The sequence below is a fragment of the Betta splendens genome, chromosome 5, assembly GCF_900634795.4.
Source record: "Betta splendens chromosome 5, fBetSpl5.4, whole genome shotgun sequence".
In the NCBI taxonomy this organism is placed as follows: domain Eukaryota; kingdom Metazoa; phylum Chordata; class Actinopteri; order Anabantiformes; family Osphronemidae; genus Betta; species Betta splendens.
Genome location: NC_040885.2, coordinates 7,957,142 through 7,977,702, shown reverse-complemented (window position 1 = coordinate 7,977,702; position 20,561 = coordinate 7,957,142). Strand labels below are relative to the sequence as shown.

Genomic DNA, 20,561 nt, shown 5'->3' with positions numbered 1-20,561 from the left:
TAAATCTGGCCACCCACAGATTCGCCGACCTAGAATCTGGCAACCGCTTAAAAAAACCTGGCTGCTCGAGGGTTCCTCTCCCCTTTACTCCGTTTGTCTGCTCTCAAGATGCGTTCGTTTATCCCCACGTGAACACACGTCCTCATGTACTCATACTTATTACATGGACATATCACAGAGTGACGGAAGTTGGCAGACGCCTGCTGCAGCTTGCGTTGGCAGGCATCGCCCTCTGCTGGTGGGCAGCTTCAACTGCCCGCGGGTCAGTTTAAGTGACGGTGACGGCGGCTGAAGCGCGGCGTACGGCCACGGACGGGACGTGAGGCCAAACGGGCCTTTTCCCACAGGAGGAGCAGACGGCAGCTCCCCCGGTGCCCACGGCTGAGAGATGGTGCCAAAGACACACAAACACAAAGATCTGGGCCGTCGCTTCTTTATACCTGCACATAAAAAAACCTGAAACCATCCACAATTACACGTGATAAGAAATGCTCTAAAGGCTCTTATATATTTCACAGTGCTGGAGTGTTACATACCACGCTAAGCTCAGCTGAGTGGCGTGTGACGACAGGATATGAGGCAGTTAGCTAATGTGGTGTAAAAGGATTTGGAGGATTTGACCCTATCAGCGGAGATGGCACTCAGGGAGGCTCGGCTAATGATGCTAAATGAGTCTGCGCCTGCAGTCTGCTAATAACGGTGCCACGAAAAGCAGGCTCGTTTAGATGGAGGGGCTTTTGATTTTTTTTGTTTTTTGCTTTTTTGTTAATTAATAATTTGTAGGAGTGTGTAAGCGTGATCATTTCGAGCTGAGACAGATGCTTATGTCACACGGTGATTTCATCTCTCTGCAGCTTTATTTCTAGCCTGAGAATTTGAAATGGCTGTTTTTCGCAGAGAATGCAAAGCAAATGAGGTTCTTCGAGACAAAGAGATGCTGAGATGTGCTCTTTTTTTCTTGTTTTTGTGTTTTTGAGAGCTGGATTCCAGTTTCGAGCTTTCGTTTAGACGCCCGGGGAGGTCTGGCAGCTCTGGCATCAGCCAGGTGTTACAGGATAAATGAGGATTAAGTGTACAGTGCTGAGTTTTTAACCACTTTATTAGTTTTCCACACATCTGCTGAAAGTCTGCAGGGGGCTCTAATTAAAAAATCATTTTAAATTGTAATATACCCCACGCTGCCGTGAGCCGAAACTATTATTTATGGGTCTAACCGACCGGTGTGCCATTCCTGTAATTAATTACACAAGGAATCATTTTAATGCTAGATTTTTTTGATTTGTAGTCAGTCATTTTTTAATGTCATGCTAGCTGCTCTGACTTGAGACCAGCAGTTGCCAAGGCTAATAATAAATGACAGATGGAACACTTGAGATATGCAAGATGAGCATTAAAATGCCTCAGATTCCTCTTGGTTGGGTTTTTGCACTGCAATAAAGAATACGCTCACTTCAGGGCTGCAAAACGAAAGCAGAGCAGTGAGATGTTATAGTGCATTTAATGATTCAGTGGCCAGAGTCTTGTATGAACGTAAAGTAGGCACCGTTTCTATACGACTGCATCGCCAATGCTTCCACTTTACATAATCATCCTCCGCCTATCGTTTTCTGCGACAAGAACTAGGCTACGGTGCCTGTCTTCTCACCAGCCAGGGCACTGGCACAGCTCGACTGGGATGACAAGAAGGTGCAGCTGCCAACTCCCACCACCCGCCACCCACTGGTCAAATCCTCTTTACTGGTTTCGCTGTGACAGTCTGCCCACCATCTTTGGCTCGCCGGCCTCGGAGAGGACAGGAGCTTGGCAGCCGGTGCCAGGGATACCCACTGGAGGTGGGAAGAGTGGAGAGGAGGGAGGCAGAGAGAGAGAAGCAGATGGAATAATGGGCACGGAGGGAGAGTGTTACAGGCTGAAAGAAAGGCCACTCGCGCAAATGTGGTTGTGTTGTGTCACAGCGAGCCTGTAAGGCGTACAGAGGCTGGTCTGCAGCCTAATAGGAAGGAGAAGGCCCAGATCTTTGGTGATCGCAGAGGAATTATTTGTACAATGGCTGCTATAAAGTCTGGAGTCCGGAGTGAGAGATGACTGCTGGTAATTGTTCCTTTCCCCACACTGTATGTCCAGACCCTCCAGTTACAGTTTGTCTCTGTTCACGCTGCGTTTCGCATTTATTTCCTGCATTTTCTACACAGCTGTTTTCTGTGGGAGGCAGTGGAAGGCGGCGTCACACCGAATTCCCCTCGCCGCCCCGGTTTGGCACAGAGCTGAGCCTGTGTTTGTAGGCTGTGCCGCGCACGTCTGTGTGTTGTTGTGCCGCTGGACTGAATTAACCTTGGGGCACGTCTGTGCCGTTTGTCTCTGTTTTCTAGGATTCCCCGTCAAGGTCACCCGCCGTTTTCGCTTGGCTTGGGGGTCTAGAGGCGCCGGGGCTCCTGCCATCATGAAGGGGTTGGGGACCAACCGTAACAGGCACTTGTCCGACTCCTGCGATCCAGCCGCTGGACATCCAGAGGCCCTCTACCCCCAGAAGACCAGCACCCTGCCACGCAGCCCTTACCTGCTCAGCCCCACCATGGATCATTATGGCACCATGGACCCCCACCTCTATTCTGCAGCCAACCCGGGCTCCCTTCCACCGGACTGTATGCTGTCACTCAACAATCAAATGTCCAACAGCAGCACTTTCCCGAGAATTCACTACAACTCCTACGACCAGTCTGACTTCTCCCCACCTGGGGACAGCATTGGCGGGATAAGCACAGGGACCATGGGGACGTCCATGTCGTTGGGGATGGGAGCGAGCATGGGAATGGCGGGGCTCAGTGGACAGGCATCGCTGATTACGAGCGGTTCAGCAACTATATCGCACCACATGACGAAGAACCAGGCGCCTCCCGGTCTCCTGGAGTTTGACAAGCAGCTGCCCGGGGGCCGAGACGGATTCAGCACCTTGCAGTTCCATCGGACGGCCGCCGTTGCCAAGCAGCGCACGGACAGCCCCGGTCGGATTCGCTACATGTTGCACTCGGTTCAGAAGCTCTTTGCAAAATCCCAGTCCCTGGAGAGCCACAACATGAAAGGGAACGTCAACGGGCGCTCCACGGGCAGCGGCGGAGGCTCGTCTAGCACAGAGGACGCGGGGAAGCACAATCGCAGAGCCAAAAGCAAAGATTGCGTGACAAAGGCAGAGGCGACCTCCAAGCGACGGCCACGGTCCAACATGTCCGGGTACTGGAGCTCAGACGACTTGGACAGCAGCGACCTGAGCAGCTACCATAACACCATGGCCATGATGACGCTGGGTCGCCCAACCGGCCACGGGAGCCAGGGAATCCAAAGCAGATACATCCACAGTGGCTACAACACGATCAGCTCCTCTAAAAGCAGCAACGACATGAAGTATCCGGCACTTCCTGCTCCTGCTATTGGAGGAAGTGGTGGAATAGGTGGAACAACGATGGTAATCAATGACGGTGACTATATGAAAGGAGGCTCCTGGTCCACGTTGACTATGGGCCAACCAAGACAGGTGATACAAAAGGGCTCAGCTACTCTGGACCGGTCCATGCTCAAGTCCAAGTCCTGCCAACAGGAGCTAACGGGCAACTACCTGCAGGTGGGACGCAGGGTGAGTAAATCTGAACTTAATCCAACACAAGCACGTCCTGAAGGTATCAGGACTGTAGCTAATTCTCATTTCAACTATGTAACGCTGCCCGTAGGGCGACTGGAGTAGCACATTAGGGCGCACTGGGGGTGCCAACGAGATCCCATGTCGGCGGATGCGCAGTGGTAGTTACGTAAAGGCCATGGGAGACATGGAGGACAGCGACGACTCGGAGGGAAGCCCCAAGCCCTCGCCAAAAACCGCTGCCCGCCGCCAGAGCTACCTCAGGGCCACGCAGCAGTCTCTGAGTGACCAACTACCCCCGCGCAAGTAAGAGCATGGCCAGAGCCGCAGAGCTGGGCCCAAGGCAGTGAAAGATGCAGTATGTGCTGATTGATGACATAAGGTGTTTCTGCTAAGGTCAGAAAGTTGGTGTTGTTGAAAGTTAAAACTGTGAAATACCTTATTTATAGTAGCCTACAGTTACTATAATTATAGTATATAAATAGAAGTAACTCTAGGTTTCAGCCGTTCTCTATATGCAAATGTGTTCGAATGGAAAGTCACTGATTAGGCTTTTGTAATGCTCGGCTATAAAACGCGTTGATTTCCAGCAAACACTCATGGGTTCTGAATAAATATGAGTAAATCATGGTATAAATTCAGGCTGGCACGAAGCTCTCCACAATCAGAAGAAAATAAATAGACCCGGCCTTCGCGGGAAGCAAAGCGCCACGCCCGGCCCTCGCTGTGGTGGAAAACGCGAACGCACGCGACACGCACACACACGGACACACACGCTGTCCACGCTGCGCTTACTCACGCGTGCAATTAAGTGGTGACAGACTCCCTGTTGCTGTCCACATGCCAGCCTCGCAACCGAGCTGCCGTCCAACGCTTGGCCCAAATAAGAGGCCGCAGACAGTCCCATGGTTAATAAGGCAGATGTCATTGTGGGATGTAGCATAGCCTCTTATCATAAAATGACCCGATATTTGTATCTATACCCTATAAAAATACTTAGTCAGAGGTCGGTATATTCTACAATATGTGTTTTTGATGCTCTGAATGTTCCTTCAAGACAATGAGCAACCTCCACATGAATCGCATAGATAATAAGTAGACAAATAAGTCCAAATAGAGCTATGAAGTGTAAGCATTGCTTGTTCCCTGAAGCCTGGATGAATTCTAACCCTCCTACTCCATCCTGCTCCACCCCGATTGGCGTGAGCAGCAGAACCCTGGATTACACCCTGTTGCAAGGGGAGCTGGACGCCCTGTGGTCTCCACTCCACAGTGTGTCCTCTCTGCACCAGCTGGGCAGGTCAATGAGCAGGTCAGTGATAGGTCTGTAAGCGACGCCTCGGGGGGTGGGCGGTGCAAGGCGCTTCAAGTGTGCCTGCTTTGTTTGATCCGTCGTCGGCGACCTTGCATCGCTCTCCTCAGATGTCTGTGAAGTCAGTGGCGACTCCAAATGCGGAACTCATGCCCCTCTGCCAGCCTCCCTTCAGCTTGTAAATACCATCTGCCCGGTGCTTTAAAGTGGAAAGTAGCTGAGTTTGACACTGTTCTAACAGGGGAGTCAGGGGGCATCTGTGTGCATACACCACGGCATGGCGGTTTACTGTCATGTTACAATCACTGTGTGCCTACAAAGACGGCGTAGCACATTTATTCAGTGCGTGTTTTGATTCAAATCTGAACCTGTTCTTTGGCTTCGGCACCATGATGGCACAGCTGTGTCCATGCACCACTTGACATCACTGGCTTTGCATGCTCAGATGCTACCAAACAGTGATTGATGCTTTTTCAATTCGGAGTGAAGGTAATTCTTAAGGGAAAGTCAAAATGATTCAGGATATCTCCAACAACATCCTTATTTCCCTTTGACTTCTCTTTTAAGCTCTCTCTTCAGCTTTTGCTAATCATTCACTCCTCTCGTTTTCCTTTCCTGCCTCTTAGTGAACATCCACCGTTTCCATCTGTTTCCCATGTAATCCTGGCCGTGCTTTCAATTCTCCTTCTTATGACATATCTTTAACACATCTCTTTTCCCATCTCACCTTACTCCAGCTGTCTTCCATCGCTCAGAGAGCTCTCCAATAACCGCAGCCTGGACAATCTAGACTGCATTGGGGGCACAATTACGTCTTTGCCGCGCTGGGATGACGACGACTTCAGCCAGGTCTGCAGCACTCTGGGTCGACGTAGCTGCCTGGGACAGGTCAGTGCTCAGTACATTTACACTGGCTTAAATTAGACATAGATTTATTAGAATACATTATTTAGCTCAGTGACTCTGTTTAGGTACGTTGCAAACAAAGGCTGTTAAAATTGGATATAGTGAATCACTGCACTAAAACAGATTCATCTGACGTCATCCAGTTAATAATTAACAATTCTATTTGTATTTCACAGCAGAACAACAAACAAATATGATGTCCACAATAACGGGGCATTGTTGAGAGCCAATCGGCTGTTTGGAGCATTTTGTGAACAGAGAAAATCACCCGCAGATCATTTCCTAAACTCTGCAGCTGAGTCTTCGACTCGCTGTCTTCCTCTGTTCCACACTGTGAAGCATCACAATAGCTTTTCTACCGACACATTTTGGACTTTTATGGAGACAGAGTCTGTCAGTTGAAAGAATCTGAAACCCATCTTCTACAACATTACGCTTTTAAGGGCGGCTCAGAAGTGGCCGACTGTTTAAGGGCATGTCAGTCGCTAACACTAGCCGATACTCAGAGTGGTGTCAGGGCTTCTCATCTTCCCTGAGATGACAGATCTTATAGAGTTGGCCCTGTAAGAAATGTTGAAAACGGGAAACAGTGTTTTACAGACGAAATGAGGCCCTGTCTAGAGGATTCTGGGAGTTTTACCTGTGCTTATACACTTATTGCTTTCCCACGTTTGACACTTTTGGTCAAATTTCATTTCACCCCATCAAATGTGGCTGAAATCTGGATGGTTAGTGTTCATCTGTGTTGCAGCTCATACTGATCTCACTGACGTGTTTTGTACCCCCCCCCCCCCCCTTTTAGCTACGCGACTTGGAAATGAGTCATCATTATGAGGACCGCAGCTCCGATTCCACATTCAGAGATTCCCGCTCCCATTCTCAGGACAACCCAGAGCCTCCAGACGTGCCCATGCCAACATGCTTCCGATCCCGCAGCCACAGCTACCTGAGAGCCATCCAAGCTGGCTGTTCCCAGGACGACGACACGGTGTCCATAGACTCGGCCTGCTCACCGCCGCCGACTGGCACCACTGTTCACACCTACAGCACCAGCACTGGTGAGTCATAGACTGAAAGGCGGAAGATAGTTCTGCAGAAAATCTATTATTTGACCTCGTAAACCATATAAACTGGGGAGGCTCTATTCAATTACTAAACCTTGAGCATTTCTGCAAAGTTGACCAAGCGAACCCCCTTTTTCGAGAGTGACTCAAACACGTGGCCCAGATTCCTTCATTAATTTGTACTTTCCATTATGTCCCTTTGAGTGACCTTCATGCATTGAATCTAGGTGGGACAGCACATCTCCAGCATTCACACAGCAGCACTTTTAGCTCAAACGCAGCCTCTTTTGCCCATGCTAGACAACCTTTCTACCCAATGGAAGACATGGAAAGAACAGTTTGGCTCTTACCTCATAGCCACAGGCTTGGACAAAGCCCCAAAGGAGAAACAACTTGCAATTTTTCTTCAGCGTTTGGGGACAGACAGACCGCGCCTCCTAGCCACAAACACAGGTAACAATTTGAAACCAGCACCTCTCCCCTAAAACACACTTTGAACAATGGATTCACACTTCAGCTTGATTGCAACTAGATTTCAATGCTCCTCCAGATGCATCGCTGTGGAGATTTGTTTGTCACTGAAATAATTCCTGGAGACTGGAGACGCCCTGTGCAGTTTCCTTGTTTGAATGTGAGTTTGTGTTATGAAACACATACGGCAAAGAGGTTCTGTACTGCCTGTTAACATGTGACTGCTCTCTGTGTTTGGAGTGTGGATTTGTGCCTATCTGCTTGGGTTATTGCCACAAAGTGTCCACAGTGTGGTGCTCGTCACCACCGTGCTCTGATCATTGCACCCAACTGCCTTTACTCACAAGGGATTTTTCAGTTTCTGGCTCAGCTCAGTTTTCTGTCTACATATTTGGTGAAAATGCTTAAATATCTGGTCATGAGTAATGAATGCTGCTTTTATCTTCAATTGTTGTTTGGTTGTTGATTCCTACAGCTGCATTAGATTTCATTTCTTTGAATTGTTACAATACTTTGAATCTGTATTTAGTGAATTTGGGCATTTGCTAGGTCTAAAGTGTGTTTTGCATGTTTAAGTGTGTTATAATATTGAAAACGGGTTCACAACCTTTTAATATTCTTAAGGTTTTTTTTTCATCATATGGAAGCCCCACGTTCAAGATTATCTATACAAAATACCACTTCACATATAGTATAGTTTATTAGATCACGAAATATTATTATTATTACATCAATCTACAAAACTGGTACATTGCGTTACTGTTGAAACGCAGCATATTCAAAGCTGTAAAATGCCTTTTAAAATGTAGTGGAGTAAAATGAAGTACTTAATAAAGCATAAGGTGAAAATACATATGTGAAGTGCGACTTGTAGCTGTGTACAAATATACATATACAAATATCTTTGACTTACTCTTCAGAATAGTGTGTCCTGTCCCTGTTTAACCTGCAAGAAACACCATGATGCGCATCATCATGTACGGTATGCCCGTGAACGTGGGGAGGTTGATTTTCCGAGGCGGCGGTGAAGGCATCAGTGCGTGCCGCCACGCCTCCCTCGGGCGCAGACAGACGCTCCGAACAAAAGGCACCAAACCCCGGCTTTTCCTCGCCACAGCCGTGACAGAAGCAGAGAAAGTCGCTTACCGCCGCGCTGAAAACACTTAACGCTGCGTATTTGTCTGCGCCTGGCAACAGGGTGAGTATTTCCACCGTGTGTGGCGGGAATACCGCATTGTTGTTGTTGTTATTGTTGTTGACTGCGCTGAGAGTGGTTGTGGCTGCTGACTTGTTGGTTTCCTCCGTTACACCTCATTTGACTCTCCGTGCACGTGCTAGTGACTGTTATGAGTTACTTCACCCTTTAGCTCCGTAGAGTCGGGCTGAGCTAAAGGTCTAACGGAATCAGACGGCTCTGCTCTATTGTCCGGTGACGTCGCACTGACCCGCCGCACGTGCGCTGGTTTTACGAGACGTCTCGTGCCGTGAGAGGCAGCTTTACTCCGCTACGATCGGCACGGGCTCCGCTGGGATGTCATCGCCATCCGTCACCTGTCTGCTCCCACGGTTGAGCGTATTCTTCCTTCCTTCATAAAAGCTGCTTCTTTTTGCTTGCTGAAATGGAAAATTGGCTTTCATGGGGGATTATTATAGGGCTGCCCCTCCCCTCCCTCCCTCCCTCCCCCTTTACATGGTGGCCTGTATGTTGCCACATGGATTAAGTCCCATTTGGAGCTTATATTTCTTCTTTTTTTTTTTTTTTTTTTTTTAAAGCAGGGCAGCTGAACTCCGCTGGTAGTGGTTTAATGGGATCATTCACTGAGATAATGGGTTTGTTGACAAGGGGGGGGTGGTGCTGTTTTCAGACAGGGTTGTGCATGTCTTGTGGCTGTTATTGGATTAAACAATGCCGATGGGTCAACTGGCAGGCAAACTTGGCGTGCCACGGGAAAAACTGTCGGACGGAGCGCCACAATCCACCTTTTGTCCCTCATTGTTCCAGCTCTCAGGTAAAGAAGCTTAAAAGTGATAGTGTTCCTGCCCAAATGGCTCAGCATCAGCGCTTCCCTCGAGTTTTTGCCCCGTAACTTGTCCTCCCACAGTGTAAATTGAAGTTCTGTCGCAGGGCGGAGGCCGTGGCTTGGGTTCCCAGTCCATGAGCTGTCTTTCAGTTTCGGAGCGTGTGGATGAATCATCGTGCGCTAGTATGCGTTGTATCGGGGATGTGTCAGTGGAAAGTGGATGGTTGGAAGATGATGTAGCTTCTCTCCATCCTTGAAATTGGCATCCTGACCCGGACCCGGCGGTGGACAACACCGCCACTGTCCGGTCGGCCCACTCCGGATTCTTCTCCTGCCTTTCGGCACAAGGCTTCCAGTTGTTTATCATTGTTGGATTCCCTTCTGAAAAGCCACCCACCATTTCTAGTGAGCCGTTCCTGGACACGTTTGGTTGAATTACGAAGCTCTGGGTGCGATTATCATGACCTTTAATCGGCTGCTGTCCTGTCGAGCGTGTGACAGAGTAACGTGGTCAGCGTGTGTTGGGTTCTGCCCATGTGCAGAAAACCGAGTCACAGCGTCAGCGTTAGCCTCACGGAGCGATGTGGGAAATGTGGTGTCACTGCAAACACCTTTTAAAACCAGTCCGGTGAGTTGTGTTGGTGTCAGGTTCCTGCCTAGCGCGGTCGCTGCGTAGCAACGCATGTCTCCCGGGCGTCAGTGATGTGTGGACCAACAGTCATTTCATCGAAAAAGTACCTGCATGACAGAGTCAGCATCGCCTTTCTATGTTCTGCTGCTTTCGGAAGCGATTGGACATAAACAAAGAACTAGTAGTGGTAGTTACGTCTGCCCAGGTCATTCATTGTGTCCGGCTTTGCTGCTTTATCTCCTGTCTAATCCCTGAGGCCGACGTCAGTTATGATTTTAGGCCTTTTTGTGGGTAAAGCAGATTCAGCGGTACTAAGACTTGATGAAAGCGTGATGTGACACTTGGAGGACTGCATCTGGCGTCAGTGGACCGCCTAAACGCCACAGCGGTGTCGGCCCGATGTCGTACAGTAAGAGCGCAGTAGGATGCTGTCAGCAGGTCCGGTTGTTGTTGGGACGGTTGCGTGCGGTTTGGGTGCCGTCGCCGCGGTTTACAGATGATGTCAGTGTTGCGGCGGCGTCGGAACGTGGAGTTCATCGGTCGAGCTGATAAGTTTCACAGCTGCCGGTGCCGGGACTTTACAAACCTGGGTTCATCACCGCGCCCGGAGACCTGTACTGTGTGAGTACAGTAAGTAAAACCAGGCCCGGCAGGACCGCGGGCCCAGTTTTGGTTCAGTTCATTAAGCAGCGGCCCCGGCAGGAGTTTAATCTGACAAGGTATGTGTGGTCACACTCATTGGGTGTGAGGTATGAGGTCCAGATAAGAGCAGGATTACTGAAACAACAAGCCCTTTGTTTGAGCGTTTCTCTCAGCTGCTCACGTGTTGTTTCAAGGCCTTTTTTTTTAAATACTTGATGACTTGCTGAGATTTGCCAACACTTCATACAGTGAATGCAGATCATTATTGGCCTGCAGGATCGTCGCATCCTATCAAAGCCCTATAGCTGGTCAACTACTAGTATCTTCAACCTAGTGATTATGTATTATATGCAAATCAGACGCTGTCTTGCTGCATGAGGCTGTATTAGTTCCCATAGCGTATACATACACATTATAAGACCTATTCTAACTCTCTCTTCTCCGGTTGTTGTCTGACTCGTGTGAGTTTTCCACTGTTGATGTGTGATGTCAAATAAAGCATCTGCTGGATGGTTTAAGCGGCAGCCACAGGGTTCATGATGTGACAGTACGTTTCCGTCTTTAGATTATAGCCTTTAGCGTTTCACTGTCACACTCGGCTTTAGCTGTCTACATGGGCCCTTTCTGTGGTTTTAACAGAGACTTTTAGGAAAATTCAAGGGAGTAGAAGTAAGCGTTCATTTTATCAACCGCGTGTCTGTGCATTGATTCGTGTGCGAGTGTAGAAGCTGCACACTGTGTGATCTGTTCTGATACATTGCCTGATAATGCAGTTAAAATCTCTTACTCTGCTCCTCTAGGGTCTACAGACACATTACTGATGTGTGTGGGATTTTTCATGTTGTCACCTTGGATGATGTGTTTGTTTCAGGCTCCTGACAGATTTTTGTCTCTACAGGATCCATTTCAAGCAGCAGTACATCATAAGAATTTCTGCTCTCAAAGCCCCTTGTGAAGTCTGTTTATAGAACCAGGCTTCTAAGCAATTACAGCAACGTTTCAAACAGTCTTTGGCTTTGAATGTTGTCATGACTTGTATTGGATGATTTGCTAAAACCCTCCTCTCCAGTCCAAACGCTGCTCATGTTTTTTCTCATTGTTTTTTTCTTCTCTTCCTCTGTTTTCTTGCAGTGTCTACATGCATAACCACCTGTAGGAAAACTGCTCCTCCACCGGTGCCACCCCGTACAACCTCAAAGCCCTACATCTCCGTCACAGTACAAAGCAGCACAGAGTCGGCGCAAGACAACTACCTGGATCAGCAGGACCGGAGGTCAGAGGTCAACAGCCAGTCCAGCCACGCTCACAGCAACTCATCTGACAGTCTTGACAGCACTCGTGCCAACAGCTTGGCCCGGGGCATTCCCCGCCCTCCGCACATCATCCCCACTCCCATCGCCATCCCAAGAGAACCGGTGACCACCGCCACCGCCAATGCTTCCACTGAGACCAGCGATTCAGTAGTTCAGCACGAGGCCCTGAAATCAGGATTCAATAGAGGCAATCTAGCAGCAGAGGAGCCGCTCGTGGCCCCAGTCCCCCGGCGGAAACTGTCCTCCATCGGCATACAGGTATGCAGGGCTTAGTGCAGTCTGTGGGCTTGTTGTTCATGTTGAGTTGGAAGTCCTGACACCAGTCACTGTAGGTTAGTCCAGATGTGTCATTAGTGTGAACATCGCCCTGTTATTACAACTGGTTTTGCAGTGTAATGAAAAAAAAAGAGAAAACACATTTTTTCCTCCCTCAGCCTCAAGTTCCTCTGTGGTGAAAGAGCCACTGCTTCTCTTTTCCAGAACATGAAGATGAACACATTTCAGCCAGTGTGTTTATTGGTTGTGACTCTGAAATGAAACTGTAGATATTTATAACCATAGAGACTTACTTCCTGATAGGCCAGTGTGTTTCAAGATGACATTCATTCATTCATTCCACTGGTCTTGTTTATTCATCATCCGTCTTTTTTTCCCCATTTGTTCTCAGGTTGACTGCATTCAAGAAGTTCCACAGGAGGAGACCCCACCGCTGGCCAGATTTCAGTCGATAGGAGTACAGGTGGAGGACGGGTGGCAGTAAGTCCTCTTCCTGTCCTTGTAACAACGTGAGGAAATTATATTATAGCTGCACACACTTCTCTGACTGTGGTTTCCTTTTACAGGAGCTATGTAGATGTGACTGTCGATGTTTTCCTGATTTTGTCTGTGTTCTCTTTGTGCCTGTGTGGAATTCATTACTTGGTTGATGAATTGTAGTTCATGTTTTGTGCTTGTGGGGTTTTTGTTTATGCCGGGAAGTTCTGGCGCCCTAAAATATTTTTACCAGCATTAAACCGATTTTTTTTTTTCTCTGCAATGTATTTATTGAGCTCACTGGCCTAATCCTTGCTGTTTCCGAGTGATAACAGGAAATGGCATAAATGTATTAGTGTTATCCTGTTTTGCTGTATGAGAACAAACGCTATATTAGTGATGATGGATCAGTTGATGAGAGCTCGCTGTTATTGTGTGCACAAAGCCCAGATCAAAGCAGTATACAATCAGTACTCTTGTTTTGTTCCAGTAAATTATTCTTTAATATTTTATTATTTATTTTGAGTGCTCTCTGATTTAGTTTTTTTTTGTATGTTTTGGTCTTATTAAAACTGAACTGAGCATTACCTCTGTCTTCCTCTGTGTATTGCAGGCTCAGTCGCTCCAGTAGCATGGCCTCAAAACAAGAAACCGACTCAGATACGCCAGACATCTCTGTCATCTCTCACATCATTAACACTAAACGCACCGAGAAGAAAGTCATGGTCAACAGTGGGAGCCAGTCCTATAGCTCCGCTCCAGGACAGGACTCTTTGGACAATGGAGACGCTGCCGGTGACACCTCTTCGCCCCCACCACCCAGGCAGATCCTCAACCGCTCCACCACGAGAAGCAGCTCCTCCTCCTTCTCTGAGAGCCTGGACCCAGCGCTGGACCCCTCGTCGCTGCCGCCTCCAGACCCTTGGCTGGAAAGTGGGAACGGCAGCAACAGCAGTGTTCCCCAGAGCGGAGGAGGGGGCACGCTGTGTCGGAGGGACGGCCACTGGTTCCTGAAGCTGCTGCAGGCGGAGACGGGGCGCATGGAAGGCTGGTGCCAGCAGATGGAGCAGGAGACCAAAGACAACCAACTCTCAGAGGAAGGTAAATCAGACAGGGTCCAGTCAGATGAGAACATTTCCTATTACACCCTTGAGGTGTTCTACTGAATGCCTTTGAGCTGAACAAAGATCACGTATGAAGCATCTCTCTTGCTGCCTGACCTCATAGAGCTGAGCTACAATGTTCTGCCTCAGGCACTACACTCACACTATCAGACATACACAGCATGGATGGGGATGAGGCAGTAATACCTGGGGTTGCCACACACCAGCAGGCCTGTAATCCCAGAATTACACAAATCTACTCTGGAACTGATTAAACCTCCAGATTAGATTAGTGGTTCAACATCAGCCTGACAAGGCATAGAGCAGTATGCACACACGAATGCACACACTACATGCAAACACAGGGTGGGTGTTAGATCAGTATGGATGAGTGTGGGTGTGACGATTTATTGTGATATCATTGCATTTAAACCTGTGCAGAGCTGGGTCTCACCACACTGGAATTCACATCACAAGCCATATTTTTCCAATCAAGTAATCAGATTGGATTTACCATTTTTTTCCAGGGCAAATGTTTGGCCTAGATTTGACATGGCAGTAGATGAGAATAGTGAACACTGACAGCAGAAGGCTGCAGCATCTATCTATAGGCTTAGATGCCTTTCAAGTGAACAACAGTGGCTCACTTGGACGGGCAGTGAACCCCAGGCTCAGCGGTTCAACTCAAGCCATCACTTGGGATCAATTACATATATCATCATTATTTATAGTGCACAAGAAAAGTTAGAGGTGCATGTTTTATATACTGTCTTCTGTTTTTGTGTGTACTATTCATAACCTGGTAGTAGGACCAGTGTGTTATTCATGGCCGGAATAACAGGATGCTTTTGAGATAAACATGTTTGTCTTTCATGTCTGTGTGTGTGTTCTCCTCCCAGTGCTGGGAAAGGTTCGCAGTGCAGTAGGAAGTGCCCAGCTCTTGATGTCTCAGAAGTTCCAGCAATTCCGGGGCCTGTGTGAGCAAAACCTGGTGTGTATGATGCAACAGGAATAACACCCACACCCAGGCTCCCAAACCTCCCCAATCTTCCACACAAATGACAACCGGATAATGTGGGGAAAGAACACACAGCACATTAGACCTGCTTACAATAAGGCCCACCAACACACCCTTCAAGGAGCTTATGATAAGCCAATGAGCTATTCCTCTCATGTGGTGTATGTTACTGATGGGCCAACACAAGTATCAGAACATGAGCTGCAATAGAAATAAGTTGCACTAATATATTAAAATTGTGTCTAGACTACCGTTATAAAAAATAATTACACAATTTCTTTCCTGAATAGTCAACCTGAGGCTGAAGCTGCTTCCATCACCACATGGTGTTTTTTATTCTATAAACGCTGATTATAGTCAGATGCTTTCATTTTAGAACAATGGCAATTATTCTTGTAAAACAAATTAAACCCTATTCTCACCTAGTAATAATGTTTTAATGTGGCTCCACCTAGTGGCAGATGAGAGGAGCAGTATTTGTTGTTAAAGACAGACACTGTAATGATTCATCAGTGAATGGATTTACTTTGTCTGATCATGACCTATGTTTTTTTTTTTGTATAAGTACGGAGTTTTAGAAATGTAGTGAAGCCCATTACAGTGCAAAAGTTGTTTTTTATTTTTTAAAACACCTAAGACAGAACCTTATGAATTAACACTTCCTGGTGGGGAATATCCCTAGATATGTACGTGAGTCAGATTCGGGCTGGTTGTTTATCTGTTGTCATATTCATCAGGCGTTCTTTAACTTTAATGCCCTCTTTTGGTCAGAACGCGAACGCCAATCCACGGCCCACGGCCCAGGACCTGGCTGGTTTCTGGGACCTGTTGCAGCTCTCCATTGAGGACATCAGCCTCAAGTTTGATGAGCTGTACCATCTCAAGTCTAATGACTGGCAGCCAATGCCGTCTGCAGCTGCCCTCTCACCCCCTGAGCGGAAGGTACTTCCCACCCCTGCTGCCCAGTGCCCTGGCTGGGGTAGGAAAGCCGCCGAAACCGGCCTCTCTCCTCCCACCACCACCACCACCACCACAACCACCACCATTCCCCCCACTTTTTTTTTTTAATCTCCTTTTGACTTCCCCTCGTCCCTGCGTGGGATGAACTCTAACAGGGTCTCCGTGTCCAGCACAAAAGGCCCAGAGATCTCCCTTTAGGCATGCATGGAAAACCTCCTCTCAAAGAGGGCTGCTGTTGGTGTGTGAAGTGTAAAGCCCTGATTTGAGCATGCATGCGTCACTTACTGAGGTGTGCGTTACAGTGCAGCATGGCTGAGATGCAGTGGCCCATGCTTTTGCTCCTGCTCCGTCTGTGTGTTTGGTCACAGCTTAATGCTTTGTTTGTATGTGTGTCTCCTGTGTGGTAACCGTGAGTGCCCTCTCTTTGCAATGCAAATGCATTGACTGTCTTGTGATCCTTTACCTGTGCTTTAACTCCAGTCTGCCCTTCATTTCATGTTACCATTTCTCGTCTTTTGATATTGTCGTGTAAATGACTGTTCTTTCCTCACTGGCCTATGCTGTCAGCGTTTTTGTCACATTTTAAGAGCTTGAAGGAAAGCAAACTGTCTGCATAATGTCTCTGTCAAAGTCCCGTCTATCAATCCTGCCTGAACAGATGGCACCTCTTGACGACAGACCTGCACATTACTTTCTCATGTCCTCTAACGGTCTCCTCTCCTCTCCCATTATGTTTAATCACTCCGACGCCGCAGGGCGAGGAGAAGGCGGCGCCTCCGGCCTCAAAGAAGCCCGGTAAGGCGCGGCCGTCGCTGGGCCGCGAGAAGAGCGCCGACTCGTCGTCCACGTCTTCTTCGGCCTCGGCAGAGAAACAGAGACAGGAGGCTCGCAAGCGTCTGCTGGCTGCTAAGAAGGCGGCGTCGTTTCGCCAGAACTCTGCAACGGAGAGTGCGGACAGCATCGAAATCTACGTCCCCGAAGCCCAGACTCGCCTCTGAGGGGACCGGTGACGGAAGTGGGGAAAAAAGGTTTGCAGTGCAGATGAGAGGATGGAGATGGGGGGGTCCCAGACACCATCCCACATATGGGAATAGGCGTTAACTTGGGCATTTATTTTCTGTTTTGACATATTGGTACAGTTGTAGGCTGGTCCTGGAGGCATCAAACATTTAAAATAAAACCTTGAACTGTTTGGACTAGACAGACTATGAAGCAGGAAAGCCCTCATGTGAGGCTGCCATGGAAAACCTCAGCTGACAAACTGCATTTCTTGTTAATGCTCTTGAAATGATAAAATTGTTACTGAAGCTATTGTTATTACTACAATTATATCCTAATGAAACAAATCTATACGAAGACTGTTTAAAGTGTTCCTCTATCCTGGCTACGAGATCTGCTGAGTGGACGAAAGGCGAGCATTACTGCTTCTCTGTCGCTCATCCTTCTCTCTTCCCAGATCATTGGCCATCTTGTAGCTTTGCACAGCGCCGCCTTGTGGCCACCGCGCACACTACACCCACAGCACCACATCACAAAGTCTCTCCTGTGTGTTGTATGTCTTCCTTCTATTTATTTGTTTACTCTGTTCATCCTGTGTTTTGTATAGATTACGTTATTTTGAATATTTTTGTTATAATGAAACTGAAAGTCAGGTTTGAAGTTGTATTCACATTTCGCTGTAGGATCTCTGATTTTAGTCTCTAATGACAGTGGCCACAATGTTAAATCTTTAATTTAGGCTTCTCCCTATTCCAATAATTTTGGGTCTCGTGTTTGTGCTGTAACCACAGCTGTTTAATACTTTAAGTGCTTTTATGAATCCTGCTTAGCACTAACTGTTACGTCTGGATTGGATCTAAGGTTCTGATTGAAGTAAGGCAGCAGGCTGAGTGTGCAGGATGATGCAGTGTTGTTCACGTCGGCGCACACGTCAGGCCACGTGCGCTAATGTCATGCTGTTATTTTTATACTGTTTCCAAGCATTTAGGGTTTGTTTTGCTTCTCATCTCAACACAATCCGTCTTGTTTTGTTTTTTGGGGTTTTCATTTTTTTTACATTACCGTTTCCTCCCATCAGACATCATCCAAAGTACCTGCACTTTTTTTTTAATTTAAAGAAAATAATATTTAATTAAAGCATTGCATACTTTAGTCTTTGTGTTTTCATCATTTGTTACATGCTGCTTTTCTTCCATTGTAGACTGAACAAGCCAAAGATGAATTCTCTGTTCTGAACCGCTGTGTATTTAACTGTCAGCAGCAGGGAGCGTAACGGCGCCAGTGTTTACTGTGAATGTAGCTGACAGCAGTTAAGGTATTACAGTTTGACCAATTGGATTGGAGCAGTAATGGGTGACGCTATGTGCCGTTCAGAGCAGGGAATAATACTCAGTTGAATATATACACACTATAACCGTGTACATTATATGACCTGTCAGACATCAAGAAAAACACTGTGGTGAGTTAATTCACATAGTTAAGACTAAAGGTTCCTGTGTAGACTCTACAATAAGTACCTATCCAGCCATAAGGTCAGCTCTGACGTGCCCTAGATCACTTCCCGCATGTCTTCCATTCGCATGAAGTTTCTTTCACACAGTAAACAATCCAATCGTTGCCTTTCCTAATAATTTGAATCTATGGTAATGTCACTCCATTGCTCTGCCTGCTGCAGTCTCTCTCTTTTTTTTTTTTTTTTTTAAACCCACAGTTATTCAGATTTGAAAGCATGATGGTTCCCGGTCTCCCTCCTTTCAAAGCAAGAGCTTTCACTTGATAGCAGTCCTTTTGTTTGTCTATTGTGTTTGCCTGCTGGAGCCGGCTCCCTGTAAGGAGAGGTGTCAATAGGCTGGTTGCTGTCCATTTGACTGGGGTGGACCCCATCGTTATCACCTGAAGACCATTTGTGTGACTCAGACAAGTTTTTTACAGGCAGAAATTAAATTAAACTTTAAACAATGCCCAAGTGCTGTTCCTGTACTTTCCATTGTTCGTGGTTTATATTTCTTTAATTTGATTATTCACCAAATGGAAATTAAATCAAAACATTTTAAACAAATTCTTTACTTGCTGCAGACTTTTTAGGCCCAACCCTGAACATGTCAACCTTTGTAAAGACAGTCTGTGCCTGACTTTAGGTTACAGTGTGACGTCTCTACTAAGCTACAGGATACAGGTTAGCAACACATGGAAGGTTGCTCTGTGACAGAAACCTCACCATCCGAAATGTTCCCCCAGTCGACATAAAGTTGAGCTCATGCATTCAAACGAAGCTTCTTTCCAATACACACCAATATCACTGGGACACACCTAGGTCTATTTCCTGGGTAGGATTAGCCACGACCAAAGCAGCTGCAGAGTGGGGGGACGGGAGGGGACGTCGCTGCTAAAGCCATTCATTTGGTGTGATAATGGTCCCTGTGGAGGTTTGATGATATTGACCTTTCAAATTTAAAAACTGTCACTTTGGATGCATTTAAGTCAGCCGAGTTGCTTTTTCCCAACAACAGTCACTCCACTAGATTTGTCCCTTACAGCAAAAAACAAGCACTGAAGTTAAAGGAGTGTAGTATTATCCATAAACATGAGCAAACAGCAGTTTAAACAATAAACTGTCATTTAATTACTTTAACTTTTTTTTCTAACGGTATCAGTATACAAACTTTATTTGCCCTCAGAACTTCTTATGTGTTTGCTACTTCTTTTTCTCTTTTTTTATTGCATTTGATGATGAGAAACCGATTTAAGACAAAGAAAGTTTACCTCAGCTGGCTGACCAGTGAATCCACTCCCATTTCACTACAGTACCGCAACGGCCCGCTTGCTGAAAAAACAAGCTCATTAGCATCTGTGCTTTGTTCCACTGAGCTGGGCCTAAACGTGGGACAGGGGTGAGGGGCAAAGCCTACACTTTCACCACAAACGATATGATGTAGCAAAAAAGTGTGTGTAAAAACGCTGAAAACAACTATTTTATGAAGTAAGCACATATTTTAAAGACTCTTGTCCGTTTATTATAATACTCTATAGGCAGTGTGTGTTAGTCAGGGACTGTGGGGTTTAGTTTAAGGGTTGTACTTTTTGACACCAGGTTTTGAGTGAGTGTGATGTTCCTAAAATGAGGTTTACCTAGATTCTTGTCACTATACCCTGCTAATATTTCAAGTATATGTGCAATACCGAGTAACAAGGGTTCTTTTGATATTAAGATACAACTGATAATCTCACATGTCCCCCTGCTCTTCTTAAAGTCATCGTCTGTAAATAGGAACACAAACCGGACTGAAAATCATCCTTTTACAATGCTGTAGATCTATTTATATTATTTGAAGGTTGATGAAATGTATAACAGAGAAGTAACATTCAATAAAATGCACACAATACTTTCTCAAAAACTCCTCCACGGCTGTTTTTGCTTCCTGTTTCTGTACTAGTTTTATTTCAGTTTAAATGCAACAATATCATGCTGATACGTGGCTTTTATTTGTACATATTTAACAGACTGTATTTGAATTGTTTCAACACATCACACTTTTCGACTGAGCTGAGATGTGTAGTGGTTTTTGCTTCTTTTGGCCTGAGGTTCACCTTGAGGAGAATATTGTATTTTCTTCACCTACACATCTTCACAAGTATGATTTGAAGCAAACTGAATCTAAATATCACATCACACAAGTGAAATGAAGTGTCAACACGGTTTCTGCTATTGATTTATGTAACGTTTATGTGCTGACTGT

At 46.7% G+C, this 20,561-nt stretch overlaps 1 protein-coding gene across 6 annotated transcripts in view; it reads left to right on the top strand.

The window, feature by feature from the left end:
* dlgap4b (discs, large (Drosophila) homolog-associated protein 4b) overlaps positions 1-17,976 on the top strand; it is a 60,926-nt gene extending 42,950 nt beyond the window's left edge. The window contains exons 3-14 of one of the 6 annotated variants that reach the window (XM_029152148.3): positions 2,370-3,628; positions 3,723-3,937; positions 4,842-4,943; positions 5,681-5,831; positions 6,652-6,907; positions 7,214-7,366; positions 11,810-12,249; positions 12,659-12,747; positions 13,358-13,845; positions 14,747-14,838; positions 15,637-15,807; positions 16,581-17,976. In XM_029152148.3, the coding sequence (XP_029007981.1) occupies positions 2,441-3,628; positions 3,723-3,937; positions 4,842-4,943; positions 5,681-5,831; positions 6,652-6,907; positions 7,214-7,366; positions 11,810-12,249; positions 12,659-12,747; positions 13,358-13,845; positions 14,747-14,838; positions 15,637-15,807; positions 16,581-16,823 (3,588 nt within the window). In that variant the 5' untranslated portion in view covers positions 2,370-2,440 and the 3' untranslated portion in view covers positions 16,824-17,976. Of the gene's footprint in view, positions 1-2,369; positions 3,629-3,722; positions 3,938-4,841; positions 4,944-5,680; positions 5,832-6,651; positions 6,908-7,213; positions 7,367-11,809; positions 12,250-12,658; positions 12,748-13,357; positions 13,846-14,746; positions 14,839-15,636; positions 15,845-16,580 lie in introns of all 6 variants that reach the window. The other 5 variants (XM_041070710.2, XM_041070711.2, XM_041070709.2 and 2 more) reach the window with 5 other exon arrangements.
* The last annotated feature ends 2,585 nt before the right edge of the window (positions 17,977-20,561 follow it).